The 16,234-nt window shown below is 33.6% G+C and overlaps 1 protein-coding gene across 1 annotated transcript in view; it reads left to right on the forward strand.

The window, feature by feature from the left end:
• The first annotated feature begins 447 nt into the window (after positions 1-447).
• Positions 448-16,234, forward strand: part of LOC145296023 (uncharacterized) — a 206,871-nt gene continuing 191,084 nt past the window's right edge. Inside the window, exon 1 of the mRNA XM_080142063.1 lies at positions 448-773. Within this exon, the coding sequence (XP_079998189.1) occupies positions 587-773 (187 nt within the window). The 5' untranslated portion in view covers positions 448-586. The remainder of the gene's footprint in view (positions 774-16,234) is intronic.

Here is a 16,234-nt window from a genome sequence, read left to right on the forward strand (position 1 = left end):
AAAAGAAATCGTTTAGCTGAGAAGGGATAAAAAATAGACAGAAGCGTTAGAGTGATGACCACCATGATGTTATTGTTGTTAGGGTCGTCCAAATCGACCTGACTCCCGTTAATGTCCCCCCTCCCCGTGTAATCTTCTTCTTTTTTTTTTTTTTTAAAGCTGAAAAGTGGCCGGTGAGCCGAGTAGTAAAGAAACGTTGGAAAATATAAAACAAACGAATGATAGAAAAAGAAAGAGGCTGCTTTATTTTTATTTTTGTTTTCAGTGTTTATTGTTTTATTCACGAATCCGCCATGCCAACAATAATTCCACCACGCTGCTGCTAAGGAGTAGAAGAAGTCAAGTTGGTATTGGAAAAAAAAAGAAGTGAATAATAATTGTCATTTCTGTTTTCATAATAATAATAATACAAACATAGAAAATATATCATAAAAACAATATCATAATCCAATAAATAATAATAAAAACTACTACTAATACTAATAAAACTACAAACACGGAACTAGAGAAAGACATACAATAACAATAAGAAAGTCGTGTTAGATACGAAGCAGAAGAATCGGGTTCGATTCCTTTGCACCCGACAATGGCCGATAATCTTTTCCAAAATCATTTCAGATTATTTCTAGCTTTTTGCATCTTCTTTGTCGTCTGGCTTGCCGTCAAATCTCTCGGTGATGAACAGAAAAAACAAAAACATTACCATAGCGAACTATCCAAGTGGTTAGAAAAACATCACCTTTCGGAATATACGGATAAGTTTTACACTGCAGGTAAGTATTTATTTATATATTTTTTTCTTTTCATCTCCATTATTGTTTTATTTTTTTTAATATATTTTTAGTAGCTTCAGTTATTTTTTTGTTTTTAAGAATCCAACCGCTTTAGGGTTGCTACTATTAATGTTTTCCAGAGTGACAAAACGGCTCAGTTGGTAAAGACGTTGGTTTATTTTTGTTAATGTGTTCTATCCGATTTTGGACCTCTATCAATGAGTTCGTAGAGGTTTAGGTATTCGCGTGTAAAGAATAATTTCTTAAATACCTAATTATTTATAAGTGTTAATATATAAATAAAATAGATATCTACAATATATCCCCGCCCCGTTTTTTAAAGGGCTCATCATGTGGTAAAAACGTTGTTTCTTCAACGACTACAACTACTTTACTTTAATACTTATAATTTCAATAGAACAATCCGAAGAACCGGCATTTAGGTTTATCACGTTTGCGTTAATAAAATTGTGTGATTACTTCTCGTGTGTATATCTTGACATTGCGTGACTTACATATTATTTAATTTGATCGATTATTTATTGAAATAAAAAAAATCCAATAACGTAAAATAAAACGTAATTTTAAAAATTTTGCTTCAAAGAAATAAATTATTATTTCAAATAATTTAATCATGAAATTAAATTTACCAGAATCCACTTAGCTTCGTTTGCCCCCCCCCCCCAACGAGGGTAGCCGGTAGAGCTAGAGACAAGGTCGTTTTTTTAATGGGAAGAAAATCTAGCTCTCAAAAAGGGAACACTCTAAATTGGAACAAAAATAAAAATTGCATCAGTTTAGAAGGATCTCTCACTGACTGAGGACAGACCAGATATTACACTTTGATCCCAATCTATCAAATACTTCGTGAGCCTTCGAAAGTTATATTTCCCGTTTTAAAATTCTTAGTAAATTCTCATGTACTAAAATGACTGAAAGTTTCCGATGCTTATTTATATTCAAATAGAGCTTAAAACATTACTATAACAATTTACTTTTATAACACTTTAGTTCAATTAATAATTTAGTACACAAACAACGATATTGGAATAATTCACTTTGAATCTTAAAATCCTATGAATATAAAAATAACTTAGTAAAAAAAAAAAAAAATAAATAAATTAAAAATTGTGAAACAAAAATGAAAGTACAAGATTATTCCTAGTATTCTAATTTTCGCCTTCAGTTAATTATTCAGTGAAAAATTCACTACAGAATTTTTTAAATTTTGTTTCTAAGTTATAAAAAAATGACAATGTCTGACAGCTATTTCTTTTATTTTTCTTGATTTCGTGAAACCTGTATTAGAATTGTTTTAATTTGGTGGCGTTATTTTAATTATAAACACAAAACAAAAATCTAACACTTCTGAGATATAAGACTCATAGTAACGATTTATTTTTATTACTACGAATGGTCGAAAGCACAATAATTATTTCATAGGAACAACAACAGCATCATATTTACACGTTTTTATTGTATGGTGATTTTGAAGATTTCCCAACTTTCAATAATTTCTCGTTCCTAGTTTACATTTCTTGAAACTAATTATTGCAGAAATGGGCAGTGGGCACTAGTGCACTTATTGATCCGTGCTGAAATAATAACGTTATTATTTAAAAAGCCATTCTTAACATGGGGAGGGGAGGGTGTTTTGTACATATTCTGTATTTTAACCTTACAATTGAATAAAAAATCATATCATAAACTTTAATTAAACTTGAAAATACGATGAAAAAAAATAGCGCCAATCAGTAAGTGCATTGCATTAGTACCCAGAAATGTATTGTCGAAATCGTTTACTTCCTATTTCAGTCACGCAAACTATTTAGACTTGAATTAGTTTCATCATTATTTCTCCAAACCAGCTTAGTTTTACTTGAAGCTTGTTTTGATAAAACCAGTAATGCTACAGAACACAGCTTTTCTTTTCTTTTTTTTTTTTTTAAGTTTCAGGTTTAATTCAGCAAACGTCGGTTTGGTTCAAATCAAATTCCATAGAAGTACGATAATAATAATAATAATAATAATAAGATGAAGAATAATAATAAAGATAAGAAATTTAAAATAATATAAAAAAAAAAGTAGTTACGAGAACATGAACAGATACATGAAAATGAAAACTTTATTAAAAAATAAAGTCGCTATCTTTGTAAATAAGTTGAATGAAGCCAAGGGCAGATAACTCAAATTTACTGTTTTGTAGGCAAATAAACCTGTTTTATTTTTAGAAAGAGTAAACCGTTATTTTACCATTCTTATATATTAAAAATTCTGGTTAAAATAAAATTGAAAAAAGAAATGGTAAAATGTTTTTACTTGCTTTTGCTCTGTGTCCTTAATCAGAAAATCGCGAATTTTAGTGGTCTGTCCATCCCTTTTCTCGACTTGTTTATAAAGATGTCGACTATATTTTTTTCCGGCCAAGTTTCACTTCGGCGTTTCACAAGTGTGATAAAATTTCCTATCATTTTTTGTTTATGAACATTCTTCACATGGTTCATGTGAAAGTTTTGTAAATTATAATGAAACCTATTTAATTTTACATAATTGACGTGGAATTAACAGTTGAAATCTTTAGCTGATGAAACTTTAACAATTTTATTCTTGTTTTGTGGGGAATAAATTGCTTGAACACTAACCATAACAAATAACTAAAACAAAATATATTGCAAAGGAATCGGTTGTTGCAACAAAATGAACTTTCATATATATTTTTCCAAAGCAAACCAATTTTACATTTGTATCACTATTTTTATCGTTTTTGGCCACCCGTAACCAAAACATTTAATCGGGCAACAACCACGTTTGTTGTTTTTTACTTTTTAATTTATATATATTCGGCACTGGAATACAAGACGAAAATAGGCATGTTCGCTTTAAAGCGGCCATTTTATTTTGAATTTAATTGGAGTAAATGGATTTATAGTCATTAAACGTTATGAAGAGTAAAATTCAGTTGTATTTTGGGTTTTATAATAGTTGATCTTGGACATCATCATCCGGCTACAAACCGCCCGTCGTCGTCTGCTAATTTTCGTCGCTATGGCACGGACAGCTGTTCACTGTTCACACGTTTCTTCCTTTCTTTTTTTGAAGGAAGTGAGAAATCAGTCATTACTTGTGTACGACGGGCCATTTTTATTTAAAGGATTTCGATAGTTTCATTGCCCGAAACAACTGTCACTATTATTTATTTATGATTATCTTTACGATTTCTGTTTCCACTTCACTTCCGGTTGCCCAAGACTTAAATTTTTTTTTCTTTTTTAAGTAATAGCGTTATCATTTATTATAATAATAATAATAATAATAATAATAAATAACATGAGGAAAAGACGGTTTCCTTTCCCTATTCGGTATTTTCACGGAACGAATTAATACAAAAGAGGTTATTTCCAAGTTCCGCATGTTTGACTTCCGGTTTCTGCTGACCGTTCTGCTTCACGATGAATGTCTTGCAAAAGTCCCTTCTGATAATTGTTTAGTTGAAAATATGCTATTCTGAAAAAAACAAAACAAAACAAAAAAAACAAACAAAAAACACACACACAAAAAAAAAGGCGAACATTTATCAGAGCGAACTTTTCAATTGCATAGATCATGAAGCAGAACGGTCGTAAAAACTAGAAGTAAAATAAACACGAAACTTAAAATAATCACAAGATACTGCAAAAAATAAATGAAAAATAAAACCGGAAGTGGAGTGGAAACAGTAATTGTAAAGATTACGTTTTTTTTAATTAAATTTTTTTTTTTTTTTAAACCATGTTTTAATAAGGTGGGGATACATTAAACGTATAAACTAAGAATTTTAATCGTTTACACGAAATGCTGACAAATCATCCGGGAAAATAAACGTGGGTGATATATAAATAAACCAAAGAAGGGATATAACAATCTTTACTAATTTCTTTTTTCTATTTTTAAATGAAGTGTGCCGTTTTCTAGCGAAAAATGATCAAAAGAATTAATTCATCATGTTATATTATGAAAGACAAGATCTCCATCGAGCCAGCGATAACAACAACTACAACACATAAATAAAGATGGCGCCGACTTGCGTTTCACTTCGACATTCAATCGACTGCTAACGACACATTAAGTTGTCAGAAATTGTTTTTCGTACCCATTTTCCCACTATACAGTTCATGATTACATAATCGGGCAAATCACATTGCACAAGGAAGCTACACTAAGAGACGAGGTCAGAAAAAATTCGACAGATCAGATATAGAAATATGTGGTAAAATATCTACAAAAGGACAAAAGTGACCAACTTAATCTAAATTCTCTCAGACACACCAGGTTTAAATGGTAACACCAAAACATTGATCCAGAGGAACAAGCATTCCTAACAACAACAACAACAACAGATAATCAAGACAATAAAACACAATGGCAGACCAAGTGTCTCTTCCAATTGCAGTGCAAACCAGAGCTTAGTGCTACGTCTGCTCCTCTCGTGTATAAAGGCTGCGTTATTGACTATCAGCAGCAGTTTGGAGGTGGAGTTACCCTACGTTTCGCATAATTACTCTCCTTCTCTTTTCGAACGTCTTCCTCCTTTCTTCCTCTGACAGCAGTGTCAACAAATAACATGGAAGCCTTCACTCTTTCTTATTCATAGCAACACAAGCCAATCACATGATAACGGCAACAAACATCACAATTACAGGATTTTTCTATTTCTCTTCTCGGAACATTTTTGCAACTAAGGACACTTTTAATTGTGAATTCGGCCTCAAAATAACTCGGACAAATGCTCATTCCTCATGCCTGAAGCAAAATTCCTTGGACGCATAATAAATCATGAAGGATTCAAGGCAGGCCTTTAATGTGTTTGAGCCATCAGAGAAATGATGCTGCTAACTTCAAAGAAAGAATTACAGTATCTCATCAGCCGGCTAGTATGGATCAGACAATTCCTTGAGATGCGCCTTCATGAAAAAATTAGATTGGACATGTTTTTCAAAATTATGGCTCCTACATGAGATTAACAAGAACAATCATCCTTATGGACGAAAAAAAGCCGACAGGGCATTTCAAAAGATTAAGAACCACCTCTCCTCTCCGCCTATCATCTCTATTCCTGATTTCTCAAATCCTTTTACATTAACAACAGACGCCAGTGATATCGCATGTGGCATGATCTTAATGCAGGAAGCTATAGTTGCAGTTGCTTCTCACACGTTCAGCCGCACTGAACAAAACTGGTCTACAACGGAACGCGAAGCATTTGTTGTGAAATGGGCAATTCTGAAATTGGATTATTTCTTATGCAACCGACCCTTTGCATTATTTACAGACCACAAATCGCTGACATAGCTAAACCAGAGGCAATTCAATAATGAATAATAAATACGAAGGTGGCAAGAGGAAATTTCATGCTACAGATTCATCTTGGAATATATAGACAGTGAATCCAATGTATAGGCTGACATGCTTAGCAGAAACAATGGATAACAGAAATTAAAGACATCAAATGACCCTAGCCCAGTAGGCATTACATTTACATTATGCAGTTCCAAGTTGAACATATACATCCCTTTGTGGTGCCTCCGAGATATAAAAAATTTGCAACTCGTCACTAAGACACACACACTGCAAAATGTTCTTACACAAAAACGTTGATGCATTTTTTTGCTCATCACTTCACCTCTTCCATTCCAACAGACAGAATTTACAACCATCTTGCAATTGTGAACAAACAGCAATCAGACAAGACTTTAGCTAAGATCATACGTGCTCTCCAGACATCCAAACCATATGGTTCACTTATTGATCCGAATGACCACCGGGTCAAACTTTTCAAGAAGTCTCATCATTTTTTTTTATTTATTTATTTATTTTTTTTTAGAACCAGGAACCTCTGTTTTAATGACCCGAAATGATAAACACTCACCAAAACTGGTCATACCATATAAACTCTGCACCAGATACCTATATCAAGCACATGACAAATGCTACCATTTAGGCATAACTCATATGCATGAACTACTTTTCATGTTACTGGTGGGAGTCCAAGAATCAAGATATTCAGGCATTTGTTAATTTTTGTGATATTTGTGCAAAATGCAAGGGAAATTATGGCAGACATGCCCACTGGCTCATTGGTCACTGCAAGAGTGGAAAAAGACTTTTTGAACTTCTTTTCATAGAATTTGAAAGGGAAACAATACATCCTAACAATACTGGACACCTTCAGCTAGTACTTCACAGCCATACTGCGTGCAAAGGATCATACTGTTGATGCCGCCTGCAGTTTGTACAAATTCTTCTTTCACAGAGAAATCCCAAGTACTGTCTCTTCTGACAGAGGAACACACTTCATGGGAGAAGTCTATAGACAATTCTGCAACCAGATGTCTATCAAACAAGAACTCCACTGTCCCTGGCAACCACAAAGCTCAGGAAATATCAAGAGACAACATCGCACCATGGAGAATGTTCTCTACATGCTTTGTAAAGACAGACACCGTGAGTGGACAGACATTCTTGAATCGGTTGTTTCATCCACAACAAATGCAACAACAGGCATTTCCCCACATTATGTGATTACAGGCTGCCACACTAATATTGGACTGCTGATAACCCATCTACCGGATATAAATAGCAACAACCCTGGTACATACTGCATGCAAATCAATGTCCTGCTTAAACAAGTTCACCATCATGTCACTCTAGCGAATGACGAAGCTGACCATAGAATGGAAAACAAAGTTACTCACTTTTCATATAAAGACCCATTGTAAACAGGAGACAGGGTACTACTCAATCAGGCACAATCTAAAAATGCTGAATCGTTTCACCTGCAATGGGTAGGGGACTACACAATTATCAAATCAAGTAATGATGTTCAAGGTTCAGAACGGAAAAAAGCGCTACAACCTGGGTCCACTAAGTCCACGTCAGAATGTTCCACATTCAGAACAACAAACCTTTACAAATATCCCCCCTCCGCTATGCGATGAATCCAATCAACAGCTATTAAACGTTCCAGTAAATAACTCTGAGGAGAAACCATACGATTCTCTACATGTGAATAAAACCAGGAAGACACCTGCAAGGAGCACTAGAGGTCAACTTCCTACATGCTTCAGAGATTTCGTCTTATAGCCCCGATTGAGATCTGAGGGAACAGTATTATATTATGAAAGACAAGATCTCCATTGAGCCTATAATAACAACATAAACAAAGTACAAGTTACATCAGCAGGAGCAGCCAGTGATTACAACAACAGTAACACATAAAGATGGCGCCGACTTGTGTTTCACTTCGACATTCAATTGACAGCTAACGACACATTAAGTTGTCAGAAACTGTTTTTTGTACCCATTTTTCCACTATGATATACATATATGGGTGCCTCATGAATTTAACGACAACCAAAAGAAACGCCGTTATGAAGTGGTATCTTTCCTTTTTTTATGCAACAAAAGCAATCCGTTTCTCAACTGGGTTGTGACTTGCTATGAAAAGTGGGTTCTTTACGATAACCTGTGACGATAAGCTCAGTGGTTAGATGCCGATGAAGCTCCACAACACTTTTTGAAGCAAGAGTTGCACCAACAGAAGATTATGCTGACTGCTTGGTGATCTGCGACTAGGCTCATCCATTAGATTTTTGAATGCAGGCGAAACCATTACAGCGAAGTATAGTCAACAAATGGATGAAATGCATCATAAACTTCGACAACAACATCCAGCATTAGCCAACAGAAAAGGCCCAATTCTCCTCCACAACAATGCCTGACTGCACATGGCTAAACTGACCCTGCAAAAGTTGAAGAAATTGGGCTATGAAACTCTGCCTCATACACTATACTCTACAAATCTCTCACCTATTGACTATCACTTTTTCAAGCATCTTGACAACTTTCTGTTTTAGAAATGCTTTAAAAACCTAAGCAATATCAAAAACGCCTTCAGCGACTTCATTGCCACTAGAACGCAAGATTTTACGTTACTGGCATAAATACACTTGTTTTGCATTGGCAAAAGTGTGTTGATTCTGATGGTGCTTATTTCAATAAGTAAATTTTTGTTTGAGCAGAGATATGTTCATCTGAAATTAAAAGTTAAAAATCACAAGAACTTTGTCAGTCTGATATATATATGGCGATTAAGCTACACTGAATATTCCGCGTTTCATCCACTCTATGACTCTTCAGGCTTATGCGTAAGCCAGAAGAGTCCTAGAGTGGATGAAACGTGGAATATTCAGTGTAGCTTAATCGCCATATATATTTTATAACTTACTAACAAGCTCTACCTACGTATTGAGCACTTTTGAAGTAAATACTTAAAGTTTACGCATAAATTTATAATTTCATATATCAATTTTATGTGAGTAAATGAAGTAGTTATATATATATATATAATTTGTTACATCGAACGAAACGTGAAAATAACAATCAAAATGAGAACAGTTGTCTGGAGAATCCAAATAATATGAATACTCAAGCCTTATCTCAAAAATTCATAAACGTAATGTAAATACATCATCATTAAACATAAAATGTTACTATAAAAATTGAAAAGGTAATTATTCTTTTTAAAAATGTATTATTTATTCTTTTACTAAATAATCAACAATTAACAATGAAGTCGAAGTCCTGCTTTTTTTTGTTTGTAGAATGACAGAGAAAGGGAGAATGATTTACGAAAACTATCATTCCCAAAATTTAGAAATAAGGTTAATTGATTTCTTACTTTTTTAGTATGCACATGTTGATCAGTTAATAGAAATTTTACTAACTTGCTAGTTAACATCCATTATATTGATTTAAAGTCAAATCTCAAATCTGAAAATAGCAGTGTGGTAGGATGAAATTGACTTGTGAATCAGATAACATAGTTTCAAAAGGTTTACTAAACCAGTTCTTAAATTCTTTTTATATAAACGTTTTCCCTTTTGCAGTACATTCTTTTTTCCTCTGCTAAAAGTTTAAATTAATATATTTTTTGTCCTTTGGAAAAAGTAAAATATTTAAATTGTCCATTTATATAAAGGAAAGTTGTGTGTGTGTGTGCTAAAACTCAGAAACTATCAAAAGATACACTTCCAAATCTCACATTATTGGATTCTGTCTGACGAAAAATACTGTGATATTCGTTCATTTTGGGAGCCACTGAGACCAAAATGTAAACATAAAAAGTTTCCTAAATGAACAAATAAGTAGAGTTAAAATTAATTTGTTCATCTTTTCCAAAAGAAGATGGTGGCCCTATGGGTGGGGCATTAGAATACGCCGACTGCCCCCCTGCAGAGGGTAAAAGTCCTTCAATGGGGGTCCTGGTTATGGCCTTAAACTATATCCAGTGGTGAGGCCCCAGCTTGTGGGCTTTGGGGAGTGTGGAGCCACCCTTTAATTACCATTGCTCCCAGGTCCACTCTGACCCGGAGTGGTAGTACCTGTTAGGGTCCCAACGATGGGTTAAATAGAAACCGACTTGAAAACAACAAATATATTCTATTAAAAAAAAATTTTCTTCAAAATCTTTGGATTCAGCATTAAATAACCCGAAAAGGGTTGATATGCCGTAAAACAAAAACAACCAACCAACCAACCAAAAGAAGATGGAACATTTGTAAACATAAAAAAGTTCACCAGATGGAGAAATAAGTAGAGTCAAAAGTTTGTACATCACTTCAAAAAAAGAAGCTTGAACACATGGTTATGAAAAAGTTCTAAACAGTAAAAAAAAAAAAAAAAAAAAAAAAAAAGCAGGATGCTAATAAATACCAGGTTGGTGTAATATATAATCATTAGGAATAGGGCAACAGAATATTCTTGTTGTTTTGACTCTCAAGTATATATCCGTTGATATCTTATGTGTTTTCATATAGAGTGATGTTGTCCTCGGTTGATTAACTGTGTTGGATAAATGCAAAACAATGATAAGAATATCCTAATAATCATATATCTTTAGCAAATATTCCATTTACCTTGAACTTATCTCTCATTTATTCACACCTATTTCCATGGTTTAAACTATACAGGAACTCGTATTACATAAAACATTTCTTATGACTTTAACCTTTTGAATATCGATGAACTCTAAAATTTGTAACTTTATAAATCAATAAAATTGGATTATTTGGATTATTATTCATATGTTGGTTGTTATTCTCACAACGTTTCGGTTGATGAAACCTTCAACTTTGTTAAGATGCAGCTTGTCCAACTTGGGAATATGTATGGAATTGCAAACAGAACTCTTTATTTGATACACAGTGGTAGATTGTTCTCCTCCTGTCAGTCATGATCGAGTAGACGTCTTAAGTAATTTTTATCAAATTGTTATTTTCATCTGTACTAAGAAGTCAACTTATAACCTCCAGAAAACTATCACTTAAAACTAATTATTGCTTCATACTTTAACCAAATAATCTAGTTTTATTGATTTATTGATGTATAAAGTTACAAATTTTAGAGTTCATTGACATTCAAAAGTTTAAAGTTAAAAGAATATATTTTATGAATGTAATACGAGTTCCTGTGTAGTTTAAACCATGGAAATAGGTGTGAATAAATGAGAGATAAGTTCAGGGTAAATGTAATGTTTGCTAAAGATATAGGATTATATATTACATCAACCTGGTATTTATTTTCATCCTGCTTGTTTTTAAAAAGTTTGGATTTTTTTCATAAGCATTGTTCAATCTACATTGTTCAAGTAATGGACAAATGAACTGTTGACTCTACTTCTTTCTCCATCTGGTGAACCTTTTTATGTCTACATGTTGGTTCTAAAAATAAGAATTTGTTCTTTACAGTAAACTACTTGAACGTTTGGTTTGCTATTAAGATAAAAAAAAAAAAAAGAAAAAGAAAAAGACAATTGTAAACCGCATGACTATTCAAAAATGATATAATAATAATTTGGGAAATAAATATGTATGTGTAAGTTTTATTTAATGCTTAATATTGAGCTTACTTTTTGTGATTAAAACTCTATTCTGTCAGAAATCATATTGAGCAATATAAATTTACTTTATATTGATATATATATACTGAGAGTCTGCATTTGTTGGTCAGGGTTTTAAATTTTAACATGATGTGATTTTTTGGCAAACTTTTCAAACTTAACGACTAAGGCTGGAATGCTATATGTTTGGGTTTCGATTCTAGCTAATGGCACCGAAGTCATGTTATTTTAACTTTTGAAATCATTACTATATATTGAGTACAATATAAGAATAAAAGGAGTATTGTCTCTATAATAATAAATACCAAACCTGCAAGAATTAAAATATATCTAAGCATATTTTATGATGGGTTATGACGGGGTGGGGACACTGCTATATATTGGGTACAAGTTGAAAGTTGTGAAAGTTGACTTTAAAAAGCCTAATCTGGCAATCCTTGATAAAAATGAGTGATCTCCCTTCGATGTAGCCTCATTTTCGAATATCATCATAATAATATATGATTATTGTTGTAATGGTGTGAACTTGTAATGATTTCAACATCTGATTCTCTCTCCTTTGATTTGAGCACGTGGTACAATGTGGAAAGAGGTGGCTGGTTACTTTTAATGCATCTAAAACCAAGCTTCTATCTTTACATCATCAACGCTCTGATGCCCATCTGGCATCAATTGAAATGAACGGTTCTTGACTTGAGGAGGCTTCATGTTTTGACAAGCTTTTATGTTTGAACTTTATGCCTGATCTGAAATGGAACACTTATATCAAATCCATTGCCAAGGTCGCTGGAAAAATGGTGGGATCCTTCTACCGCTCCAGAAGATATCTCACTCCTGATGCAATTCTCTACCTATATAAAAGCCAGGTACGGCCAACGATGGAGTACTGTTGCCACATCTGGGCAGGAGCTGCTAGAAGCAGCTTATCCTGCCTTGACAGAGTTCAAAAAAGACTTTGTAACTTAGTGGGGGATGCCCTTTTCTCTTCCCTACAACCTCTTTTCCACAGAAGAGATGTTGCGAGCCTGTCTCTGCTTTATCGTTATTTTCATGACAAGTGCTCATCTGAGCTTTAACCTATGGTCCACCCTCGCCAAACTGTCATGAAAAGCACTCGTCTAGCTAAAACCACTATCAATCATTTCCCACACTCTCTATCTATGCCAAAACCTAAATGTAGATTCCATGAACAAAGCTTCTTTCTTTGAACTGCACGCCTGTGGAACTCTCTTTTGATTGCTTGCTTTCCAGCTGACTACAACCTGATTGTCTTCAAGTCCAACGTAAACAAGTTCCTGATGAACTGTCCTCCTAAGTAATCCAATTTACAACATTACCACTACTTATATTTACTACACTATAATCACAATGACTAATACGTGGGAAAAGAACGGAATAAAAAAGAATATTGTTTGCAAGAGGTGCTGTACTGAAGGAGTAAAATAAAGATTGTCTCTAACAATGTGATTTTATTATTTGTATTGAACTATGTAGCACAATATTACTTTCTGAGTATTTATTAGTACTTATTCATTTATCTCAGTTTATATTATTTACCAATTTCAGACCGTTTTCCATATCTTGGTTATTGCTTTTTTTTTTTTTGTGGATTAAATAAAGGATTCAGTTTGCATGTCCCAAAAAGTTATTGATTACAACAAGAATCACTTGAAGAAGGCCATTACAAAGGCTAAAAAGATGATGAAAATGGCAACACTAAAACAGTCTTAACTGTAAATAACAAACATTCATCTATTATATAAATCTCACCTGTCTGTTTAAATGTATGTATGTATGTATGTTTGTATGTCCGCCTAAAACTTTCGACAGAGGTGATGGATTTTCGCAAGATCAGTATTGTTTTGAAGCTTGATACTTCAGACAACAAATATCGAAAAATTGGTCAAAACATTAATCCCTTCAATCTGAAGTCATCCACTCTTTTCGATTGACTAGCCTTAATTTAAACCTTTGTCACTTCTGGTTTGGCAATGGGTGCAACAGCTAACGTATCACATTTTTTTTTTCACTTTCTTTTCATCCTTCGCAGTATGGGTTCGAGCCTGCCTGCCTACTACAACTTTTCTTTTTTTTTTTTTTTTTTTTTTTTTGCTCAACACACATCTACAAACACTCGGGCATATCAATAAGACAATAAAATGGATAATGAGGAAACTTTTAATGTATAAATTCATATTTGATGATTTAATACAATCTTTTCATCAAATTGTTGAAACATTGTAAAACTAATAAATTTGCACTTCAAATCTGTCAAAGAAAGTTTTAATCTTTAGAATTTCTTTTATTTACTGTTATGGGAAAGGTACTGAGAAGATCTCTCGCTTGCCAGTCACCAATTGCATGGCGACATGCATTGCTTGTGGAGGTAGGCTGGCTCAGCTGTGGTGTGATTCATGGAGTAAAATGTGCTTATATTTTTTGGGGAATGAGTTATCAAGGTCACAAGTCATTGAACAATATGCGATTTGCATACGTGATAGAGCCAAATTATGTTCACAGCAGAAGGATGAATACCTTCCTATTGAAAGAGAATAAACACATTGCAACCATTTTTGAGATGACAAGAGAACAAAGAGTTGGAAAGAAAACATTCACATTATTTTTTAGACTGCAACAACTGCTGAATTATTTTATTTTGTTTTTTATTTCAATTGTTTTCACATTTCATTGAGTAAACACAAAAACGTTTTTAAAAATAAACTTTTTATTGTATAATTTTGAAGTGCAAACGTCAGTCAAATGAAACCCCAAGGTGAATTTGTAGTACATTACTTTTGAAGCCCCTCGGAAATACATCGGTCAAGTGGGGGACACTCAACCCCTGGAGGTGGGGGTGATCAAAAGCAGCTATGGCCAGATGGAGTTACAAAACTGACCCATCCATCTGTAAAAGCGGAGAGGACCATCTGATGCAGCACTGCCTTGTCTCCTTCTACTATTCAGTCAGTACAGCTCGATAAATCTTGTAGAGTTCAATGATATTGTAAAAGATTGCTTCACACTTCTTTAAGCAATCTTTTACAATATCATTGGATTCTGAAAGTAGTGAGTGATAGTAAAGAAGTGTGAAACTGTCATGTGACTACATGATTTATAATGCACACAAAAGAAGTACATTATAACAATCAAATTCATTTGTTTGTATGCCTGCCTCAAAGTTTTGACAGAGATGACGGATTTTCACGAGATCGGTATTGTTTTGAAGCTCAACCCTTCGGAGGACAAATATAGAAAAATTGGCTAAAAACATTAATTCCTTCACCCTCAACTGGACACCTTTCTACAGAGATGGGTCGCTTTTTTCGCCGATATTTTCGAAAGTCATGCCCTTTTTTTGATTGACTAGCCTTAACTTATATCTTCATCACTTCCGGTTTGGCGATGGATGCAACGGCAAAAATGTCATATTTATTTTTTTACATTCTTTTATTCCCTCGCGGTACACGCTCAAGCCTGCCTGCCTACTACCACTTTTTTTTTTTTTTTGCTCAACACACCTCTAAACATCGGGGCAAACACTCAGGCTAGTTATAAAATAAATCTTACCGTTTATAAAAAAGTTTTATATCATTAACTAAATAGTTATAGTTTGAAAAGAATGAAATTGTTTTAATCTTTGGCTGAATTCATTGAAAGGTAAATCGTATTTCAACTCTGGAAAGTGTAACACAAATAATTTTCACATTGGCAGGTAAACTTTTTAAAGGGGTCATTTTGACCTTCATCTTATTACATGTCAAATACATCACGCTACATCTGACATCTTTCAAGAAAGACTCTGTCTGATGGTTCATCACTCTAGAAATATTCAGTTGTTGTTTAAAAGAAATTTGTTAGTTGATCATTGAGTACTTTTGGATCTTATAGACTTTTTCTTTCTCTGCTCCAGACTCTACATTACTATTTGCAAAGGTACCCTTCCATCCTGCCCTAGTTCGGCATGTATCCTGGGTGGGTTTAGCCGGCTTTCTCTAAAGAAAATTTTGTGGGATTATCAAATTCACAAGCTGTCTCCAGTTGTATGGTATGTCTATCCAGTTCAGGCACAATAATTTTAACAATGTTAGATTTGGCAGTGCTTTTTTTTTTTTTTTTTTTTTGAAAGGTGTCACTATCTTTCCATATACAATGTCTGTTATTTCCAAATGATCACTCATCTGGTAGTGAACAGGCTTAACGTTTCTTTATTAATGTCAGATAAAAACGAGGAGTTATTGACAGAAGCCAATGAGGTTTGATTACATGCCAGAGAATAGATCAACATTAACTGACAAGAACTGGAATTTTACTAGATAATAAAAATTGATTCTCTTATTTCTTCCATTCACCGGTTCTGTAAATTGATCTCTCTTGAATATTAACTTAAAATCATTCTTTTAATGATGATATTTATAGACAAAAATCTTTTGTTTTATGATTATTTTATTTTAAGTAGGAGCAAAAGTAATGATACTGGTGCAATGGTTATCGACGTAGATGGGAGGAGGGGGAGGCTTGACGTGCT

The sequence above is a fragment of the Euprymna scolopes genome, chromosome 16 (genome assembly GCF_053919585.1).
Source record: "Euprymna scolopes isolate OS-2025 chromosome 16, ASM5391958v1, whole genome shotgun sequence".
NCBI lineage: Eukaryota > Metazoa > Mollusca > Cephalopoda > Sepiida > Sepiolidae > Euprymna > Euprymna scolopes.